The sequence below is a fragment of the Rhizophagus irregularis genome, chromosome 15 (genome assembly GCF_026210795.1).
Source record: "Rhizophagus irregularis chromosome 15, complete sequence".
Taxonomy (NCBI): Eukaryota; Fungi; Glomeromycota; class Glomeromycetes; order Glomerales; family Glomeraceae; genus Rhizophagus; species Rhizophagus irregularis.
The window spans coordinates 411,526-434,387 of record NC_089443.1 but is presented as its reverse complement, the minus strand read 5'-3'; the positions used below and the strand labels follow the sequence as shown (position 1 = coordinate 434,387).

Below are 22,862 nucleotides of genomic sequence, written 5' to 3'. Positions count from 1 at the left end.
TCATTACAAAGAACGTGATGTTATCTTTACCCAACTTAATTTATGGCTTGATAAAGCCCGTTCTAATAACTATCATGTAGTCATCCTTGGTGATTTTAATGCAGATGAAATTTCACATTCACATCTTCCTCAACATCATTTGAAAATTTTGCGATCACTTTCTTCTCAATATTTTACGGATCATCAATCCCATATTTCTTCAATTTCAGGTCCTAGTCCTACCTTTTATCATCAGAATGGTTCTTCAAGACTTGATTATATTTGGTCATCCCCTAGATTTCCTACTCCTGGTCTTTTCTCTCATATTGAATATTGTCCTAAGCTGAATGATAATCAATTTACTGATCACCATGTACTTATAACAGCCTTTGATTTTAGCTCTTGTTTTGCTACTCTAGCTAAAGCTAGATTAAAACAAAAAAGCGAACAATGCACCATTTTTCTCTACAAAAATCTAAAAGAAGATACTTGGGATACATTTTCCAATGAAGTGAACTCACGTCTCGAGTTGTATTTGGCCATACACCATCCTTCCATATTTTCACTCTCAGCTCTTCCCTTGGACAAACTTTGGCACGCTCTTAAACATTCTATTCTTGGTGGTGCCATTGATTCTCTACCATTTCAACATGTATCCAATACTCATCATCATAAATATCCTTCCGAGCTTACTATGCTTATTGCTATCAACAAATTCTTGGATAGATTATTGTTCAAATTGACCACATATCGGCCTAGTTGTCCCGCTCAAATTTCACAAATGATAAATTCTTTACCTGCACAATTAATTCTTCTCAAATCTCTTTTAATAGATTATACTATACCTTCTTATAATACAACACCACTTCCTGCTTTTGTCAAATTTTTGCGTTCACAAAAAGCTTTGGTCTCTGCCTATCTCTCCACGCAATTTCACCAACATCGCACAGACTCTATTGAGTATTATACAGCTTTTAGAGATGAACATTTCTCTACGTCACCGGCTCCTTTATTTCTTCAGCCCTGTCAGTGGAACAGCGCTCTATCGTTCTTGATAGAGTTTTGGTTGTAATTGACTCCAAACCCACTTTACTTACTGAACCTTCAGATATTAAACAAGCTGCTATCAAACATTTCCAATCGGTCATTACTCCTTCTCTGGTTTAGCATTCTTCTATAGATTCATTTCCTCCACGCTGGCATAAAGCATATACTCCTATTTCTGATATTGACTCGTCTTTATATAACTCGGTCATGTCTCCTATTCTGGATGACGAATGGAAGCTTACTATCCAGTCTATGCCTAATAACAAAGCCTCTGATCCTTCTAAGATCTCTTATGAGATGCTCAAACATTTAACTGGAGAAGCTTTTAACTTATCTCTTGTTCTAGCTAATGCTTGTCTTATCTATGGAGATATTCCTGCTGATTGACGTGAAGCGCTTGTTTATCCCATTCCAAAGCCTCATGAATTTGACACCCAATTAAAGAATACACAACCTATCACTTTGTTAGAAACTGTACGAAAATGTGTGGTTAAGGTCGTTACAACTCGTCTTTCAAAAATCCTAGCTGATAACCAAGTGCTTCAAGGTGGTAATTTTGCTGGATTGCCAGGCGGTTCTACTGACATTCCTATTAAGATGCTTGATGTTCTTATTCATCAATGTCGCTTTAACAAAACTGATGACCAAGAGTTATGGATTGTTTCCCAAGATATTTCCAAAGCCTTTGACTCGATTGATTTAAATATGCTTAGACTGGCTTTAATCCGTCTGCATATACCATTTTTGTTGATCAAATTTATCAATAATCTTTTTACAAGACGTAATAATAAAATTATTACCCATTATGGTGATACTTCTGGATATCACTCAGTGGTCATGTCACATGACATATCGATCACTAATTAAAAAATTGTACCCAAAAATGATCTGCACAAAGTCACAAATGTTTCGAAGTTTTCTCTTAAGTAAAGCCTTTTCAGACCTTAGTAAACTTTTATTCTTCAGGTTCTTACCTACTCGTTTCAACCTTTTATTTAACAAAATAACGCTTATTTGAGAAGTTTATATTAGGCTAACTTTTCCTACTTTTTTGACTTCAACACCCAGATGCAAGTTTGTATGAAAACTAAATATTATTTAAAGTACTCAAATACATGTAAATTTTTACAAGGAATCGAAATGCTTAGTGAGTAAAAGGTTGGTTTGATAATAAAATATTTATTAAATCCATGATTTTTGTTTTTTTCTATAGTTTGTCTATATTAACATTGCAAAAATTACATGTATAAATTTAATTTTAACAGCATAAAAAGAATATTTGACGTATATTACATACTGTAATCAAATAATAAATAAATATTTTTCAAATTTAAAAATCTTTTATATATTAAATAAAATGTAAAAGTCATCATTAATAAAAATTTTTCAATATGTATTCAATTTCAATAAAAATTGACTCACAAAGACTTTAAAATATTTTGAATTTATGTGCAAAATTTCAGTATATATTATTATGTGGGATGGAGTAAAAATTTACTGTTACACAAATTTTATAGTAAAAAACACTGGTAAAAAAATGGTCTATCCTACACATATCCTACACATATCTTACATATATCGGGTATTCAAAATGTAGAAAATCATACACAAATAATACACATATCATACACATATCGGGTACTTATATATATAGTATACCTATCAGGTACCTGATATATGTATGATATATATATTAGTACCCTATATGTGTATGATATGTGTATTATTTGTGTATGATTTTCTACATTTTGAGTACCCAATATGTGTAAGATATGTGTAGGATAAATCATTTTTTTACCAGTGAAAGTCCCTATGCTGATCCGTGACATGACCGGTGTTTGATATAGAGTTAGAATTGGTATTGACCAGAATGAAATTATTTCTCCGTTATTATGGGTAATTTATTTAGATTCTCTGCTTACAACACTTAATCAAGAAGCTTGTGATCCCTTTATTTTGAAATCTTCTGCATTACTGGACTACTCCCTGATTGAATATGAACAACACAACCTTCCTGTTTCACATCTTACATTCATGGATGACTCTACTTTGATTGCTTCATCTAAACAAAAAATTGAAGACCGCCTTTCCATTACTGCTGAATTTTATACTTTAAATAATACTCAAGCAAATTCAGCAAAATATATCCTTCTTTCTTCTGAACAATTTTCTCAAACTATAGTGTTTGATCTTTCTCCATCACCTTTAATTGCTACTCATACCCTTACTCTTAAGATGTTAGCTTTATCCACGTCTTTTCGTTTTTTAGGTATTTGGTTCTGTCTTTTGACTTCTTCTCGCTTTATTCACAACCAAACTACTTCCATGGTGAAAGACATGGCTGCTCTACTCAGTCCCAAAAAACTTTTGGCACAACATGTGGCTTATCTCTACAATATTGTTTTACTTCTAAGGCTAGAATTTCACCTACAAACCACATTATTTGCTGAATCTACCATTAATCGCATGGTTTTTCTAATGCTTTCCCTTATTCGACAGAAGGCTGGTTTTGCCTCAGTCACTCCTCTTTCTGTGCTTTTTACATTGTTGCCGTTCTCAATCCAACAAGCATTTGGCCGATTTCTATCATCTCATGTGGCTTCATGGCAAAAATTTTTTCTCACCCTTCATATAAGCTCTTTGCCAATTATATGATTACTTATCTTCAAGGTTTTTTGAACTGTGATGCCTGTCCTTCTACTATTAACTTGGAACCATGGTCCCATATATTTTCCCTGCAAACACATTCTTTGTTCAACTCTTTATTATTCTCTTCTCGATTGAATATCACGTGGTCTTTATTGTTCCGACCTCTGAGAAAAGATTTACGTCCGGTGATTCCACTCCGGTCTATTTTACCAAAAGATTTATTTACTTCCATGAAAAATGTTCGGAAGAATTTCTGCACTCGTTTTCTTGCCCAATTGATTACACTGTGTAGCTCTCGGCTTCTCTCATGGAAAGATTTACGCTTTCTTCAACGAGTTTCAAACAAAGGATCTGTGCCTGCTTGGTTTAATTATTTATTTAATTCTATTGTTATTTCTAATTCTTCTTCCTTTTTTGTTTTACCGCAGTTTAGAATTCCCATTTCTCATACAGTAGCTTCTATTTCTCCTATAGATATTAGTTGAAATTATTTGTTTAACCCTCAATGGGCTATTTCTTTTAATCGCAATACTAATTCTTTCCTCGTTGGCTGTGTGATTATTACCTATCCAGCTCCGTGAAATGAAGCTCTTATTTCACATTGGATTGCATCATCTGTTGATGACTTACTTTCTGAATTTATTGCATGCCGAGGTTGTACCTCTACTATCCTGTGATCCTCTACTTCTAAGATGCTAATTAAACAATGTTCTTCTGAGGAATGTTTTTCTTATATTCCCTTATCAAGTTTGATCCGTTACCTATGAAACCTTGTACCTATATACATGTGGACATTCATTCGATTTTACTTTCTGCTTCGTTAGGCTTTGCCAAATCTCTTTTATTATTTCATTTCTTTGCTCCGGTTTGACTATTTCTCACGATCAACCAAGTGTCTAAGATTTCTGATATCCAACTTCCTTCTTTGGTGTCTATACTATATATTGATAGTTCTTTCCTTCCTCCTTCTAGCTATCCGATATCTTCGATGGCTTATGCATGGACTGCTATAGATTCCAATGGATTCATTCTTGAATTTTATTATAATACCATTTCTTCCATTTTTCCTTCTGCTTTACGTTCAGAAGTTTTTGCTTTATTGCATGGACTGGACTCCCTCCCTCAGAATTTCAAGATTACTGTCACCACTGATTGTGCCCAATTACTTTCCTTATGGTCTTCGTTTGTGGATGCTCCTTTTACTTCTCGAATGCTTAAAGAATCTAACCACTTATTGTGGTCTTCTATACGAAATATCGTGTCACAAAATAATCTAGATGTTGCCTTGATTAAGGTTCCTGCTCATGCTGACGACCCCTTGAATAATCATGTGGATGCATTAGACAAAGCTGCTCATACAGACTCGCAATTTCCTTCTTGATCGTTGTCTGAATTGCTGGCTCCTTGCATTTTACAATTTAATTCTTTATATGTGGATATGAATATTCGAAAATTTATTAGAGATATCTTCGACGCTAAAAGTCTTTTAACTCTTGCTGTATTACCAAGATTTACTTCTAATTTTCACGGGTAAAATGATGTTCAACCGGCAATCATGCCGATTTGAGTATATTGGTCAATCCGGCCTTCAATATGTAAAATAAAAAGCAATCGGTATTAAAAGCAAATCGGCTGTAAATCGGACAATTTACCGATTAATGTTTATTATTGATATTGAATATTCCGATTGATATTTATTTTTAATCATTTAATAATATTGAAAATTCCAACTGATAATTATTTATGTATTTAGTAATGATTTACTTTATATTACATGTAGTAGTATATAAATGCCAGTTCTGGCTCACTTTCCTCGGAGTACAATTCTGGTTACCTTTTTCTTGCTATCCCCTTGTTGCTCTCCCACCGGCTGTAGGTCCAATCCTGACAACCTTTTTTTTACTATCCCCGTTGCTCTCCCACCGGCTGTGGGTCTAATCCTGGTCACCTTTTTACATTTTTCACCTACTTATATCACCTTTTTTATATTTTTACCTACTTATATCCTACTTATCTCATAATCTAATTCACTTATATCCTACTTATTTCATAATCTAAATCGTTTATTAATATTTTCACCTACTTACCCCTAACCGAACAAGAAATAGGATTTCAAAGCCAACGGAGCCAAAAAAGGTAAGGAAATATTAACCCATCCAGGAAACCAGCCATGGAGTCAATAGAGCAGAATAGCAAGGCAAGCAATTACTCTTATACTGAGAAAAAATGTAATTGAATAAAAGATTCATATATAAAAGGTTTACAAGATGTCACAATACAGACCATTACTAAGACGTATACTAGGTCAGTTTGAACTCAACATAGAAGAATGGGTAAAGGAAATAATGTGGTATTTAGATATAGCATATTTAAAAGCTTTAGATTCTGAATTTAGCAAAGAAAGTATGTTAGTATCTGGATTAGAAGAGCTAGTAGAAATATTTGATGAGATGTTAGAAGGTGATGATATATGGATACATCCATCACTTTTATCACGAATAAGATATTCTATTCTACCAGATGAGATGGCAATATATGAAAGATTTTCAGATATCATTAAGAACTTCTCAGAGGATAAAGAATTAGCATATGCATTATTAGACTTAGTAGAAATATTATCAAAAAAGAAACCTACAACATTCAACATTATAGATTACAATATACAAAGAATATTCACAAATCCTAATGATGAATATAGAAATGAATTCAGCATCTACCATATTAAAGGAGATGAAGATATGGACGAAGACACAGATGAAGACACAGATGAAGACATAGATGAAGTAGAGCAGAATGAATTCAATGAATACTATCAGAATCTTGCACTGACCACCGAGAGTCAGCTGGATAGACTAAAAAATGAGTTGGCTATAACTCTATGTGACGAATGTCTTATGCCAATAAGAAGCCAGGAATGTGATTGCTGGATTTTACAAATAGAGGGTTTCTAGTTCCCAGTGAAACCATTTTTTACCTCTCACAATCTGGAATAGGTACATCACAAATAAAATCCCCAAAATCATTCGGATTAGAAAACAACTTCTGTAAGAACTTATAAATCATATCAGCAGCCAATTCAGTTTTAGTGCCAAATATATTAACCTTACCAGATTTAGGCCAGATATGTACCCGAATCTTTGATGTGAAGACTATAACAATTTTAGAATGAATATCACCTGCATCATTCTTAATATACTTTATCGGAAAGGTGAGAATCTCACGAATACCATCTACAGATTCTAAAGCATATGTTAAGGTAGAAAGATGAATAAACTTATTACTCCTGATATTAATCACAAATTTGTAATTACACAGGAGAGCCTTATTTCCACCCACAAGTTCTACAGAAGAAAACTCAGGTAGGGAACATTCAGAAAGGTAACGTAAGAAGATAGCAACAGGATCAAAAGACCCGAAAACTTGTATACTACCAGATCTAGGAAAATAACGAATGGTATGTACAGAATCAGCTAAAATGATAACAAACTCAATGCAAGCATTAAAAGTGCTACCATCCCCAGTACGTCATCGTCTATTTAATGGATTGTCAGGTGTACTTCTTCTGCATCGTCTCTCACCTTTTGGTTTAGACAAGTACTGTTCATAACCCTCAAAAGCTTTATGAATAAAGTTGCTATTAATGGCAATAACATCCTTAGTAGGTTCAAGCTTATGACCAAGCACGGTGTAATCAAGCCCTTCAACATTGATCTTAAATTCAGTAACAGTAAGAGATGGAGTAAGTTCACTAAAAGTAAGCATGTCTGGTTTTTTCTATTGATAGAAAAGAAATGTTCAAATTATTTTATCCTAAGAAAAAATCTAATTAAATAAAACTTCTTCATCAATATCTCATATGAGATACCATGACAAACAATAGCTTACCTTTCGAACTTTTAGAAAAGATATTCAAAACTTCATATGAAGGTACTTACTCCCGTTGGCATTATCTTTGCAATTATGCATTAGTGTGTCGAAAATGGGCTGTAGTAGCAAACTCTCTCCTATGGGGTGAAACAGACCTTTATAACCTCTATAATATTAAGGAGTTCCAAATGTACAAACATCTCACAAAACCAGGGACAGTATGTGGAAAATATATCAGAAAGCTTAATATGGATGGAGTATTATTATGGCCTATCTGTATTGTAAAAATGCTACAAGCTTGCCCCAATATCCAGGAACTTAGCATAATAGATTATCAATACTATGGTGGAAAAGGTGACGTTAGAGATTTGCTAAGTGAAATTCTGCATATATTACCAAACCTTCGAATGATAGATATCAGATATAGTCGATATTTTAAAAATAGAAATGCCATTGAAAAACTCATAGAAACCCGTAAAAACCTAGAAATCAGAGTAACATGGCAAATGTAATATTTGTAAAGGCTAATCACTGCCAAAAAATTTGGGCACTGCCCTGTTACTACCTGTCACTTCCAAAAAAATTTGGGCACTGCCCTGTTACTGCCCGTCACTGCCAAAAAAATTTGGGCACTGCCCTATCACTGCCCGCCACTGCCCATCATTGCTGCAGAAGTTTGGGAAACACATGGATTTTTCCTAGCAAGATGACGCTTTAACTTAGAGGGAAAGTCAAAACTTGCTCCACATAGATGACAGGTTAATCTTTCTCGAGAGTGTAAATTTTTTTTAAGTTGATAGTATCCATCTGCAAGGAAGTCACGTTAGTTTTCCGTTTATGTAGAGAAATTGGAATGGTAATTTTTTTACGTGATGATAGAGGGATGGTCAGTTGCCGATTTTGGAAATCTAGAATGACATTAGCACGATCAATCCAAGGTACACCCAGTAATAAAAAGTCCTTATCACTCTTAACAACCATGAAGTCATCTTCGATTTTTTTAGAGTTTTCCCCATCATACACAAGAATACCAAGACCATATACTGTCCCAATAGTATCAATTTTGTCGCAACACCACTAAGGTCAGGAGCATTACTTCTATCGACATCAAGATTTAGGCGCTTCACGATATTGTTAGATATTAGAGAACTATCAGAACCAGTATCGAAAATTGTCGTAGGAATAACTAAAGATTTTTCACTCTCAGGTGCGACTACTTTAGTCTTAATAGTGACTACATTACTAGCAGACTTGCGGTTAACAATTCCAATACCTGCTATAGAAGACCATAAGTCATTATTACATATAACATCATCATTTTTACGGATTAAATTTGCAGCCATACTATTAGTTACAACCGAAATCATAGGATGAAGGATAGATGTGAAAAGGTCCTTAACATTATCCCAAACTTTTTCACGTGTTTTTATCGAGGGTTCTCCTTTAAGCTGACTGAGTACTGGTTCTTTATAATTAATGAATTCAGCATTCAGAGCATTGTAAGCAGATATAACAGTCTCTTTTGGTACAGCATTAACGAAGGATTGAACCAGAAGCTTTAAGAGTTGTATAAAAACCTCAAAGATAATACGCTGCCTTTCAAGTTGTGATTTTTTCTTATCAGTAGGCTTTTTATCTACACGTTTCCTTTCTGTAGGCTTTTTTTTTAATCCCATAGCAGGCATGTCCAGAGTCTGAATCACTATCAGAGAAGTCAGAGGAGTCAGAGGCATCAGAAGAGTTAGAGGAATCAGAGGAGTCATGTGCATAATTTGTTTTCCTCTTCCCTTCTTAGATTTTGGACAGGAACTCTTAGTATGACCAGATTTTCCACAACTTGAGCATTTCTTTGATTTCTTTGGTTTGCGTGTACCTGAGCTCATACCAAATACCTGATTACCATGGTAAATATGGTCAGGTGGTAATTTTTTATTAAGTTTTGTATCAATAAATATTTCAAGATCACTAAGGGTTACTTTACTTATATCGATATCTCTTGGAAGACCTAATTTATATGCTAAAGCAAGTAATCTCTGAAATGATGTATCATTTTGAGGACTTGAAAATGGACTAGAAGATGGTACTGGTACTGCAGATGATCTAGCCGTAGTTATAGGAATTTTAGAATTTATAAGATTCTCAATATCCGCTAAAGTTGGACCCTGATATGTAACTATAGGAGTAGGTGGCATATCTGTCCTGTATTTCTCAACTTCTTCCAATTTATTCAGAATAGATGCAACTGAGTTTTCTAAACCAATACGTCGTGCATCCAACTTATTTTCACTGGAAAGACCATTTAAGAACTGTTGCCGTACTAATTCATTCTGATTTACCTCTGGAAGAGTTGGATATGCAAGTCTAACCATTCTTCGTAATTTAGAATAGAATCGGCTTACAGTATCACTACCCTGAACAATAGCATTAAATGCAAGCTTAGACTTTTCAGATGTTATAGTAGGAAGTAATGCTTAAAACGATATATTAATTGTCCAATATGTATTCCAGGAGCCACAATTGTACCTCCATTATTAGCATTAGGATTATTAACAGCTATATCAGTAGGACGACCCTCGACTATTGACCAATCTTCATCCCATACAGTATGATCAGGTATAAAATTAGCACCAGTAATAGTATTAACTGCAGCTGCTTGTCCATGTAATACACCAGCCCCTCCACGAAATTGATTCGCCACTACAGCCTGTATAGCGCCATTATTCAAAGCATTAAAAGCAGCAAGATTGGTCACACCAGTATTATCCAGAAGATTTACACATTCCCAATTTTTTCCTTTGATATGTGTTTCATACCAATCTCTAGCATCATCTTCAAGTAAAGTTTCAAAGATCCCATGAATCCTAACACGAGTCCTAGCATTAGCAGCAGGATCAAGTCCAGCAGACTCACACCATTGCCTGAATTCTTGAAGCCAAAGTTCTGGATCTTCACCAGATGCTCCTCTAAATTTTTTAGGTGCATATTCTGCCATTATCGGTTGTTGTATTACCGGAGGGTTATTTTGTAATGCTAGAATCTGTTGATTCAAATTATTGACCTGATTTTGCAAATTTTGGCCATGATTGCGACAGTTTAAAAATTGCCCTCTCCATGCTCGAGCTTGCTGAATGATACCATTAGCCCGCCTTCTACTTTGCTCTGTTTCAGTATTATAGCGCTGTAATAATCTATGAGCATTTCTTCTACTCTCATCACGTTCTCTCTGGACATTAGCTAGTTGGATTTGACTGTTAGCAAATTGAGCCTGGATGTTAGCCAATTGGATCTGAGTATTTTGTGTAAGGGCTTCCCAATGTTGGCGATGACGCACTTCATTTGCATATGCATCCTCATAAGTACGTCTTGTTCTCAGTATAGTAGCACGTGTATTATTAAGTTTTTGTCTAAGATATTCTTCACGGTTATGTGCATCATCTAACAAACCTTCAAGTCTATCCTCCATATTATCTTGATCTTCTATAATATTTCGCAACTCATTAGCATATCGGATAATAGCATCAAGACTATCATTTGCAGTGTTAAATAAATGATTTATATGAAGGTGTGCTACAATAGTTGTACGATCAAGGTGAATACGAATACCAGCTACACTATTTGCTATAGTTGTCCGATTATTTAAGATTTCTGTAATAGGGTCAGGAGGAATTGCTGCCATGTTTTTCCGTTGTCTATTAGCAAGTTCTTTTATTCGATCTTTAAGTTGAATATTTAGAGTATCAACTTCAATCAGCTGACGTTCTAATGCTTGAAGCCCTTCCTCCTTTAGTGATGCCGTTTCTAATGCTTTCTTAAGCTTTGCACGCAACTCAGCATTTTTTTGCCTAAGTTCTTCTATCTCAGATTCACGACCTTCGATTACACCATACAGGTATTTTATATATTGCTCTTGTGATTGCAATGTATGTGCAAGCTTTGTAATCTGTGTCTTCAACGATGTATCTTCCATTGCCAGTTCCACAGATTTTTATAGACCCTACATTTAATAAACAAATCGAACAAAATTATATCCTTCAACAAATCTATTACCATCCATGTGGATATTATCGTACTCCTGAAAAACTTTGGGCTAAAGTGCAAGCTGATGGCCATGATTTTAACATATCTGATATTACAGAGTGGTTGCATAAACAGGCTATATGGCAAATACACTCACCTATACCCAAGTATGTTCCACAGGTTTCTTTTAATAAGATTACTCGACCAAATATGTATCATCAAGCAGATATCTTATATATGCCCTATGATACTGTAGATAGAAAGCTGTATAAATACTGTCTGAATATTGTAGATGTTGCTAGCCGATATAAAGCTTCAGTACCTCTAGAAGATCGCAGCTCTGCACGTGTTGCTAAGGCATTTAAAAAGATTTATAGTAAAGCAGACTGTCCGCTTATTTGGCCAAGAGTTTTACAAGTAGATGGGGGATCAGAATTTAAGGATGAAGTTATCCGATTAATGGATGAAAAACGTGTGCGTATTCGGGTGGGTACTACTCATAAGAGTCAGGCTATTGTTGAACAGTATAATCGAACTTTAGCAGAGAGACTTTTCAAAATACAGGATGCAAAGGAACTCCTTACAGAAGGTGTGAATACTGCCTGGGTTAAGAACCTTTCTGATATTGTGAATGAGCTAAATAATTCTAATACTCGTCTGCTAGGTATGTTTCCAGTTGAGGCAATCCAGAAAGATCAAGTGTATGCACTACCTTCAAAAATTTGGAAGGATAGACCTGTAGGTGTAGAAGAAATACGTTTACCAGCTGGTTCTCTTGTGAGATACTTACTTGATAACTCAGATTACCAAGGTAGGAGACGTGCAACTGATCCAATATGGTCTACTAAAGTTTATACAATTGAATCTTCCACAGTTGTTGATGGGCAGCCGGTTATATATAGGTTATCTGATGGACCTAAAAAAATATTTACTCGAGAAGAATTATTAGTTGTGCCATCTGATACTATGCTGCCTCCTACTCATATATTATATTAATTTTCAAGTTGTGGTATCCTATAGTCTCCATGTGCATACATTGTGATATTATCTTGTGCAATCCATTTTTTATCATCCATAAGGGATAACCCCACCTTCAACATTTCTATAACATTTATGGCATGTCTATCAGATCAGATTGCTCTAAAGGTGACTGTATCATTATGTTTAGGATCAAAGAGTGCCTTATTATACCGCTCATGGTGGAACTCTTTTTTAACTACCTTTGAGGGGACACCTTTAGCTTTACGGATACCATGTTTTGGATTGGTGGTCTCATCCCCTACCTTGAGAATGGAGTACATTTTGGGACGAAGGCCAATAAATTCTGCTATAACTGCTCCATTACATTCATCCTTAAATTTTCCTGGGATTTTCATGTTTATATCAGCCTTGTCACCTAATGCTTCTCGTACAGGGTGATCCTTAGGATAATCACTAAAGTCGAATTGGTCTGCCATATCTATAAGGTCTGCATTAATATCCTCAGTTTGGATTTATACGAGGAGTGAGTCTGTATCTGTATAACATAACTGGATTTTTTCACCATAACGTACCTTAAGAGTATCATAGTGAATTGATACATGCAGAGCTTCGAGAGGTCGAGTACACTCATACCCACATATGTTGGACGGTTAAGCATTACCTCCACTTTTCGTCGGTGGATTGCAACAAGATTTTCTGAGAATATTTTACGACCTTTGAATGCAGGATCTGAGGTAAGCTTTTTATATTTCTTGGGATGGGTTTGGGGTTGTACTACTGAGACACGTACACGTTTCCTGAGATTTTCCATAGTTTTACCAAATACACTATTATTCATGAGTTTATAGAAGTCCTTCTCAAAATCGTTTTTAGCCTTAGCACGTTCGGCGGTGTTAAATTCTATGTATGGTTTCATCCATGGAGCCTGCTCAAATTTTATAGCTTCATAGATAAGGTTGCTTGCCGAAACCTAGGGGTTTAGGCAAGATGGCATTTTGCCGAAAAGCGAAATTCTGCTGAAACTATATTAAAGTTATATTAAAAAACTGGTGAAACTTTGGAGAAAGGCGAAACTGCCGAAACTTATTATAAATGCTGAAACTGCCAAAACTCTGCCGAAACTATAATAAATCTATAGTAAAATTTTGACGAAACTAATCGTAGGATTTTGAAGAGGTTTAGACAAGCAACCTTATTCATAGACCTTCTTGATTACTAAGCCTTGGCTAACATAATACTGGAGATTTCTGTAATGAACTACATATTCATCCTTATCGAATAGGTTGGGAATGAGCTTATCCGTGGATGTGTATCGTTGTCCTGAGTGTGCTATTATTTCCTGCTGCTTTTTACTAAGCCATTCCTTTTTAACCTTCATTCGTTCTGGTGCAAGGGGGTAATCTGTGTGTTGTGAATGGAGGGCTTGAGGGTACTCCAGTTTGACTTTAAGGATATATCCCTCAGAAGAATCATCTGGTATTTCATTACTTTCTATTTGCCTTTGAATGTTAAATAACTCGTTTTCCTTCTTTACCCAGTGGAAGTTACCTGTAGATAAGTATTGCAACATGGCCCATCCATATAGGTTATTTGCATCTAAGTATAGGATAGATGACTTGGGCTTTTCTGCGGTCCATTTACCTTCTCCCATATCTGGGTTATTTGCACGAGCATATCGTTTACTTACCATAGAGATTCCACCACGTAATCCTTGTTCTACCATTATGTACATATCCTGGTCAGTTATAAGATCCAATCTTTGCCCTGTCATGAAGAATAGTGCATCCCATGCAAAGCCTGGTGTTGAGTAATACCAGAGAGGATCTAACCCATATTTTTTCAAGGCCATTTCTCGGAAATTCTGAAATATATCGGCTAGTAGGAGGACGTCAGTTTTGAGATAAATGTCATGATAATCTTGCATTGTTTTACATCCTGCTTTTTCCCATACATACTGTGCATATTCGTATTCTTTATCACTAATGTGGGTTTCATTAAGTTTGCTATAGAATGCTCCTTTAGGTGGTAAACTAGTTTTCTCGAACTTTTTCCAGTCATCCATGTATTCATATGGGTAGACACCTTTCTTAAGATAAATCTCAAGTAATTCAGGTGGTATTTGACTTCATGTTATCTTAAAGTTTTCGGGATGTGCAAAGCATCTACCTGTATCAATTCGCCATAAGTGTTGTGGATTACTACATTCTTGTGCTCTACATTTTTCTGCGTCTAGGTTGGATGCTAATTTGTTGAGACTTGATTTCATGAATTGTAAGCTGTTTATAAATCAGAGGGAACCTAACTTGAATGCCATATACTTTTCCATGTTATAAGGGATAGGATCAATATCATCCTCACATTCCATTGCACCAATTCCTTGCATAATTATGTGTCCATCATATCCTGATAAATTGTGAAAGATTACTGGGATATGCATTTTACGAGGTTTTATGGATAAGTCAAGATTGCATCCTTTATGTGCTGCACCTCGATACCTTCCTGTAATATGGCAGTGGTCTCTTACTTTATTTCCATCTAAGGGGTTACGACATATCCAGCAGTTTATTGCATTATCATAACTTGCTTGCTCTTGGGTTGTTAACGGCATCATTTCCATTGGGTTTCTGAATTCATTACGGATTGCTTCAGCCTTATTTAGCATTTCGATTACAAATTTTTGTGCTGCATTTTCTCCTGTAAATATCTTCTGTGATTCACTTACACCATCATATCTTACCTTAATATACGAGTATGAGCAGGGGATTTGCTCTTGCACTTTCTTGGTTTTTTTATCTTTGTCTTCATCTGTGGGTGGTATGTCCATTACTAAGGCTTCAAAGTCTGCAACAAAGTAATATGGGACTTGCATGCGGCGTTTCCAGTTCTTGAATTCATATATATCATTTCCTTTCTTTACTGATGGCATGCGGTCTGCTTGTGGGGTTTTCTTTAATCCTCGACATATTGCTACATGTTTGTCATGAATTTCTTGTTGATGTGTGAAGTGGGAGATACACCATCGGCAGACAAATATTGCATGTCCATTTTTTGTACGTTTATTTACTAAACGGCTCATATTCTTAATCCAGCAATAGTGCTGCTTTTCCCCATTACTGATAAGTACTAAATCTATTATTTTACGGCCCTCTGCATCATCCCTATCGGTAACATATATTGGACATAGGCGGTGGTCACGCCATTCACAGATGCAGAGGGCAATAGTTGGGTTCTGTCGCTCAAATCTTCTTAGAATTACCTCATCAGCTTGTACTGGAAATTCGATACCTTCAAAGTTTAACTCATTTACATACTCCTTATACTTGGAAATTCTTTCTGCATTCTTTTCTACTGGATGTAATGCTGCTAGGATTGCCCACTGGAAGCATTTGTCATCATCATTAGCTGGATTTACTACTCCCTTTTTCGTGGCAAGATCTTTTGGGAGTGGTATGTGTCCTGCTCCTGTGGGTGGTTGGAATTGCGAGATTTCTATAAATATTTTTTCTACACGATAGAATTCCCAACCTGATCCGTAATTTACATAGTCTTCTACTTTCTGCATGATTCTTGCTAATGCAAAGTTAAATGTACCATTAATATCTGTTGATGGTAGGATTGGCATATTGCGAGTTTTAAATGGTATGTTATATCTGTAGATATACTCTACTCCATCATCTTCACTAAAGTTACCATCTCCGAATAATCCCTCAAGGTAAGAATCTAAACGTCTTATTGTGGCAAATATTCCAATTCTTACCTTTATTGATCCTAATCGATCTCATTCATTTTGAAGAATATTCTGGATTGTTTGACTGTGTGCTGTGAGAAATGAAGCATAGTCATGCTCTCCAGGTGTTCCTATAGCAATATCAGCCATAAAGTTTGAGTCTGTTAACTCCTTTCCTATACGTACCTGATCACGACGTTCAAAGACTACCTCATAATGTGGGTCTGGGTCAATTTGCATCATGCGGGTTATCTCTTCATTGGTTACCACTGCTTGTGCTTCACGGATTTGGCGGATCTCATCCTCATATTCCTGCAATTTTGCATTTGAGCGGGGATATGGGATGGACTTGACAGATACCTGCTTGAGTTCAGCTAAAACTGATCGAATGACTTGTCTGTGTTGGGCACTTCTTGCTTGATGTGTTGACATCTTGTAAACTTTTTATACTCCTCTTTTATTCAATTAGATTTTTTCTGAAAATAAAATTAATTGTCTGCCTACCCTATGAGAGTAAAAAAAGAGGGGGACAGATTAGTACTGTCTTCCTAAACTATTCTTCACCATCTGAGTCATCGTCATCCGAGTCACCGAACACATCCTCGTCCCGATGTATTCTCTATCCTTAAGTAACTTATAGTTGTAAGTTACAACAGCGAATAGCTTCTTTTACTATAATATGCTCTACTGCGGCATTTGTTTCTCTCTTTACAAGCCTTTTGATATGCCTCCCATTCAAGTTCACAGAGGATACCCTACTTCTCCAATGATTGGGTTGTCGAGCTGGTAGTGTGTCTCGCTAGCGCTCACCCACCTCGGCCTCACAGCCTCGCAGTACCTACATCCCCCCTTCGTGGGGTAGAGAATTCCCCATATATACTAACTCCATGGCCACAGTAGCCATGGCTGGTCACAGTACTTTCCAACTTCTTTTTTTTTCTCCATTTTTTCTTATATATAAAACTACTATGACCACTATGACCACTATGACCAGACTACTAAAAAGTGGATAAAAACACGAATAAAGCCGAAATCAGACAGAATATCCGGCCATAGTACTGGCCATAGTTCAAAAAACTTATGATAATACTATGACCACCGAACTATGACCACCTTAGTAAGCTCCTCAGGCTCTAAAACCTGATTTATGCTATGATTATCCTTTATACACTCACCTGGATTCCAAGTATGACCACCGAACTATGATCACTGAACTATGACCACCGAACTATGACCACCAAACTATGACCACCGAACTATGACCACTTGCTCCCGTCAGAAAAATATATTCGGCAATTGAAGATTAGGTAACTATAAGTAACCTATAAGGACAAACAACATGTATACCGCAGAAAAGTTAGCAACAATCTTCGGCAGCACAGTCCCCACTGGTCGAAATCAAAACTTTCGGTCATGTGACAAATCGGCTGATCTGTCACACATTTTGGCCAAATTTCGTAAATTATTAAAAATCGGCCAAATTTCGACATATATGATTTATGGTCGATTTATTAATTTTGTTAATCAAACGTTACGCATTACGCATTACGCGTATTAAAAGTTTAAAAAAGGATCATCTTATACATCCTTTTTTAAACTTTTAATAATTTTTTTCTTCCCCTCCCCTTTCCTTTCCTTCGTTCCCCTTCCCTGTTTCCCCTTCCCCTTTCCCTTCCTTCCCTTTTCCTTCCTTTCCCTTTCCCCTTTCACTTTTTTTACTTTTTTTTTATAGGTTCGGCTTTCGGGTGGGCTTCCAAAGTACAGAAACTCCAAAGATTCGTAAGTACGAATTCTTTGGAGTTTATTTTATTTTTTTAATATGAACGGTTACTAACCGTTCTTTTTTTACTTTTTTTTTAGGTTCGGCCGTTCGGGTGGGCTTCCGAAGTATGGAAAAACCAAGTTTCGTAAGTACGAAACTTGGTTTATTTTTTTTATTTTTTAATTTAATTTAATATGAACGGTTACTAACCGTTCTTTTTTTACTTTTTTTTTAGGTTCGGCCGTTCGGGTGGGCTTCCGAAGTATGGAAAAACCAAGTTTCATAAGTATGAAACTTGGTTTATTTATTTTTTATTTTTTTAATTTAATTTAATATGAACAGTTACTAACCGTTCTTTTTTTACTTTTTTTTTAGGTTTGGCCGTTCGGGTGGGCTTCCGAAGTATAGAAACCCCAAAGATTCGTAAGTACGAATTCTTTGGAGTTTTTTTTTTATATTTTTAATATGAACGGTTAATACTAACCGTTCTTTTTATTTTTTTTAGGTTCGGCCGTTCGGGTGGGCTTCCGAAGTATGGAAAAACCAAGTTTCGTAAGTTTGAAACTTGGTTATTTTTTTTTTGTTTATTTTTAATATTATGAACGGTTATTAATAACCGTTCTTTACTTTTTTTAGGATCGGATGTTCCAAAGAATGGGAAAATTTCAAGATTCGTAAGAATCTTGGATTTTTTTTTATTTTTTTTAAAAAAAAAATATTACGAACAGTTACTAATAATTGTTCTTTTATTTTTTATAGGTTTGGGTGTGCTTCCGTGTTCCGAAGAATGGGAAAATTCCAAGATTCGTAAGAATCTTGGATTTTTTTTATTTTTTAAAAAAATATTACGAACGGTTACTAATAACTGTTCTTTTCTATTTTTTAGGATCTGGTAGGCTTCCGAAGAACGGAAAACCAAGAAACCAAGATTCGTAAGTAAGTACGAATCTTGGTTTAATTTTTTTTGTTTTTTTTTTAATATATGAACGGTTTACTAATAACTGTTCTTTTCTTTTTTTTTAGGATCGGGTGGGCTTCCGAAGAACGAAAACCCAAAGATTCGTAAGAATCTTTAATTTATTTATTTATTTATTATTATTACGAATGGTTTACTAACCATTCTTTCTTTTTTTAGGATCGGGTGGGCTTCCGAAGAACGAAAACCCAAAGATTCGTAAGAATCTTTAATTTATTTATTTATTTATTATTATTACGAATGGTTTACTAACCATTCTTTCTTTTTTTTTATAGGATCGGGTGGGCTTCCGAAGAACGAAAACCCAAAGATAAAGATTCGTAAGTACGAATCTTTACTTTATAATTTTTTTTTTTGTTTTTTCTTTATTACGAACGGTTACTAATAACCGTTTTTTTCTTTATTTTTTAGGTGCGGTGGGCTTCCGACGAACGAAACCCAAAGATAAAGATTCGTAAGTACGAATCTTTACTTTATAATTTTTTCTTTTTTTTTTAATTTTATTAATGAATGGTTACTAATACCGTTCTTTTCTTTATTTTTTAGGTGCGGTGGGCTTCCGACGAACGAAAACCCAAAGATAAAGATTCGTAAGTAATATACTTACGAATCTTTTTTTTTAATGTTATGGAACGGTTACTAACCGTTCTTTTGATTTTTTTTTTATAGGTTCGGGTGGATTCCGTCTTTCCAAGGAACGGAAAAAACTAAAGATTCGGTATGAATCTTTATTTTTTTTATTTTTGTTTATTATTACGAACGGTTTCTAACCGTTCTTTTTCTTTTTTTTAGGTCAGTGTCTTCCGAAGAATGGAAAAAATCAAGATTCGTAGTACGAATCTTGGTTTTATTTTTATTTTTTTTTATAATATTAACGAACGGTTACTGATAAACCGTTCTTATTTTATTTTTTTAGATTCAGTGGGCTTTCAAAGAACAACGGAAAACCAAGATTCGTAAGTAAGTACAAATCTTGGTTCTTTTTTTATTTTTTATTTTTATTTTTTATTACTACGAACGGTTTACTAATAACCGTTCTTTTCTTTTTGTAGGTTTCGGGATCTTTAGAAAAGTGGAACCAAGATTTGTACTTACAAATCTTGGTTTATTTTTTATTTTTTTTAATATTATTATGAACGGTTATTAATAACCGCTCTTTTTTTTTCTTTTTTATAGATTTGGTGTCTCGGGTGGGTTCTGATAAACAGAAAAAAACCAAAGATTCGTAAGTAGAATCTTGGGTTTTTTTGCTTTTTTTTAATATTATGGAACGGTTACTAACCGTTCTTTTCTTTTTTTTATAGTTTCGGTGGGTTTCCAAAAGATCAAGATTCGTAAGTATATACGAATACATGAATTATGTGATTGTGGAATTGTAGATTAGTAATACTTATTTGTAATATGCATTTATAAATAAAGTTGTAATTTTATTGCGAATATCAAATAAAATGAGTTGTGGCTGAATATTAGTAAATAAATTTAGTACAAATTTGCAATATAAATTAAGTAACATTCGGAAAACTATTCACCAAAATTTGCTATCTGAAATTGTTCCGAATGTTAACTGAATTTTGGCCGAAATTTCAAGCCGAACTTTAGGCAAGTGGCAGCGAACTGCAGCCAAAAAATCAGCTAAAGTTCGACCAGCATTAGACCATAAATTAGCCTAAAATCAGCTGGTTGAATTTTGGCCGATTTGGACTATTTTGACTAGTGCCCGATCTTATGGGTATCAATAGGGAGATCCTAAAAAGCCACCAAACCTAGAGCTCCGAACAGGTCAGCCAAATTCAGGTAACCTGACCTGACCTGACCTGAAATTCAGGTCAGGTATGAGATTTTTAAAAAAAATTCAGGTCAGGTATGAAGATTGACCTGACCTGATTGACCTGTTGACCTGAAACTATTGATTCTACTATATAATAAAAGTGAGTTGCAGTATTGTGATTCACTTTTTTATATTGATTTTATATAATAAAAGTGAGTTGCAGTATTGCGATTCACTTTTTTATATAGATTCTATATAAAAAAAGTGAGTTGCGGCATTGCGATTCACTTTTTTATATTGATTTTATATAATAAAAGTGAGTTGCGGCATTGCGATTCACCTTTTTATATTGATTTTATATAATAAAAGTGAGTTGCGGCATTGCGATTCACTTTTTTATATTGATTCTATATAAAAAAAGTGAATTGCAATACCGCAACTCACTTTTTTTATATAGAATCTATATAAAAAAGTGAATTGCAATACCGCAACTCACTTTTTTTATATAAAATCTATATAAAAAAGTGAATCGCAATACCGCAACTCACTTTTTTTATATAGAATTTATATAAAAAAGTGAATATTCTATATAAAAAAGTGAATCGCAATACCGCAACTCACTTTTTTTATATAAAATCAATATAAAAAAGTGAATCGCAATACCGCAACTCACTTTTTTTATACAAAATCAATATAAAAAAGTGAATTGCAGTATTGGGATTCACTTTTTTATATGATTTTAATATAAAAATGTTGAATCGCAATATTTTGAGAAAAAACGTTGCGAAAACGTTTTTTCATAATATTATATTAAAAAAATGTTTCGTAACGTTTTTTTTTTGATATTTCAATAATAACGTTGCGAAAACATTTTTTTCATAATGTTATATTAAAAAAAATGTTTTGCAATATTTTTTTTCAATATTTTAATAAAAAACGTTGCAAAAACGTTTTTTTTTCATAATATTATATTAAAAAAAAAAAGTTTTGTACTGTTTTTTTTCAATACTTTAATAAAAATAGTCCTGAAAATTTTCAGGTTTCAGGTCAGGTCAGGTCAAACAGACAACCTGATATAACCTGACCTGACCTGACCTGAAAAAAAATTTCAGGTCAGGTTTATCAATTAACCTGACCTGACCTGACCCATTCGGAGCTCTAACCAAACCCCGCATGCAGTATCAGCAATCCCCGAACTTGTAGGCCATATCCTGGAATGTATTCCAAGTAGCAATTTCGGGCCACATCTTTTAGAAGTCAGCCCAATCTGGAGAGCCGAAGCTAAACGAGTACTCTGGAAGCGGCATAAAGAAGCCGAGGAGGTATACAAACAGGCAGTAGACCACTACAGGGAAGCCATTGATGATCCTGCAGAGTCATATTTTTTGTCCAGATTTTTACAAGGATTGATGACTATGTAACCATATCATCAGGTATCCTTACATTTTTCAACAAGGATTGATGACTATGTAACTTCATCATCAGGCATTCATGAATTCTTAACATAAACTAATAAATTTTTGAATGTTCTCTAATAATTTCTAATGTGTATTAGATGGAATGGCATCCATTTGTTCATCTATCTGGCCATTTGTACAACAATGTTCAGGATTCCATCCATCCATCCATTTATACGTTAAAAATATAGCATTAGATGGAATGGCATCCATTTGTTCATCTGGCCATTTGTACAATAATGTTCAGGATTCCATCCATCCATTCGTCCATTTGAACATACACATCAGAAATGAACACTTTACCTTTACTGAGTGGTTGTAATATTATTCACCATGTTGCCTCCATGTCCTAAATGTGGAAAAGATAATTTTAAAAGTACTCGAGATAGAAACACTCATCTGAATCGCAGAATTCCATGTATACCTAAAATTACTGAAGTAATTAGCTATCCAGAAACTATTCCAGAACCTTCAGAAGTTGGATATAACCTTCCAAACAATCTAAAATATGGTGGTACATCATCTGTAGAAGAGCTTAAAGCAACTATAGATGAGCTTGCTTCACAAATGCGAGCAATTTCTTGGCAATTAAAAAATACATCAATGGATATTAAGGGAGTGTCAGGTGATAT

The 22,862-nt window shown here is 34.7% G+C and overlaps 2 protein-coding genes across 2 annotated transcripts; both read left to right on the top strand.

Moving 5' to 3' along the window:
* Nucleotides 1-5,942: 5,942 nt before the first annotated feature.
* On the top strand, nt 5,943-6,626 carry OCT59_006867 (uncharacterized protein; the record flags this gene model as incomplete). Its single annotated transcript, XM_066132368.1, has 1 exon — nt 5,943-6,626. The coding sequence occupies one exon, from the start codon at nt 5,943-5,945 to the stop codon at nt 6,624-6,626; it is 684 nt and encodes a 227-aa protein (XP_065998354.1).
* Nucleotides 6,627-17,419: 10,793 nt separating this feature from the next.
* Nucleotides 17,420-20,389, top strand: OCT59_006866 (uncharacterized protein; the record flags this gene model as incomplete). The annotated part of the gene is made up of 17 exons (XM_066132301.1): nt 17,420-17,453; nt 18,000-18,046; nt 18,128-18,174; nt 18,405-18,452; nt 18,535-18,581; nt 18,666-18,703; nt 18,789-18,836; nt 18,916-18,961; nt 19,053-19,091; nt 19,165-19,203; nt 19,281-19,325; nt 19,417-19,459; nt 19,552-19,595; nt 19,675-19,723; nt 19,922-19,961; nt 20,182-20,230; nt 20,310-20,389. 17 exons carry the CDS (start codon nt 17,420-17,422, stop codon nt 20,387-20,389), a joined length of 783 nt encoding a protein of 260 aa, XP_065998353.1.
* Between the last annotated feature and the right edge of the window lie 2,473 nt (nt 20,390-22,862).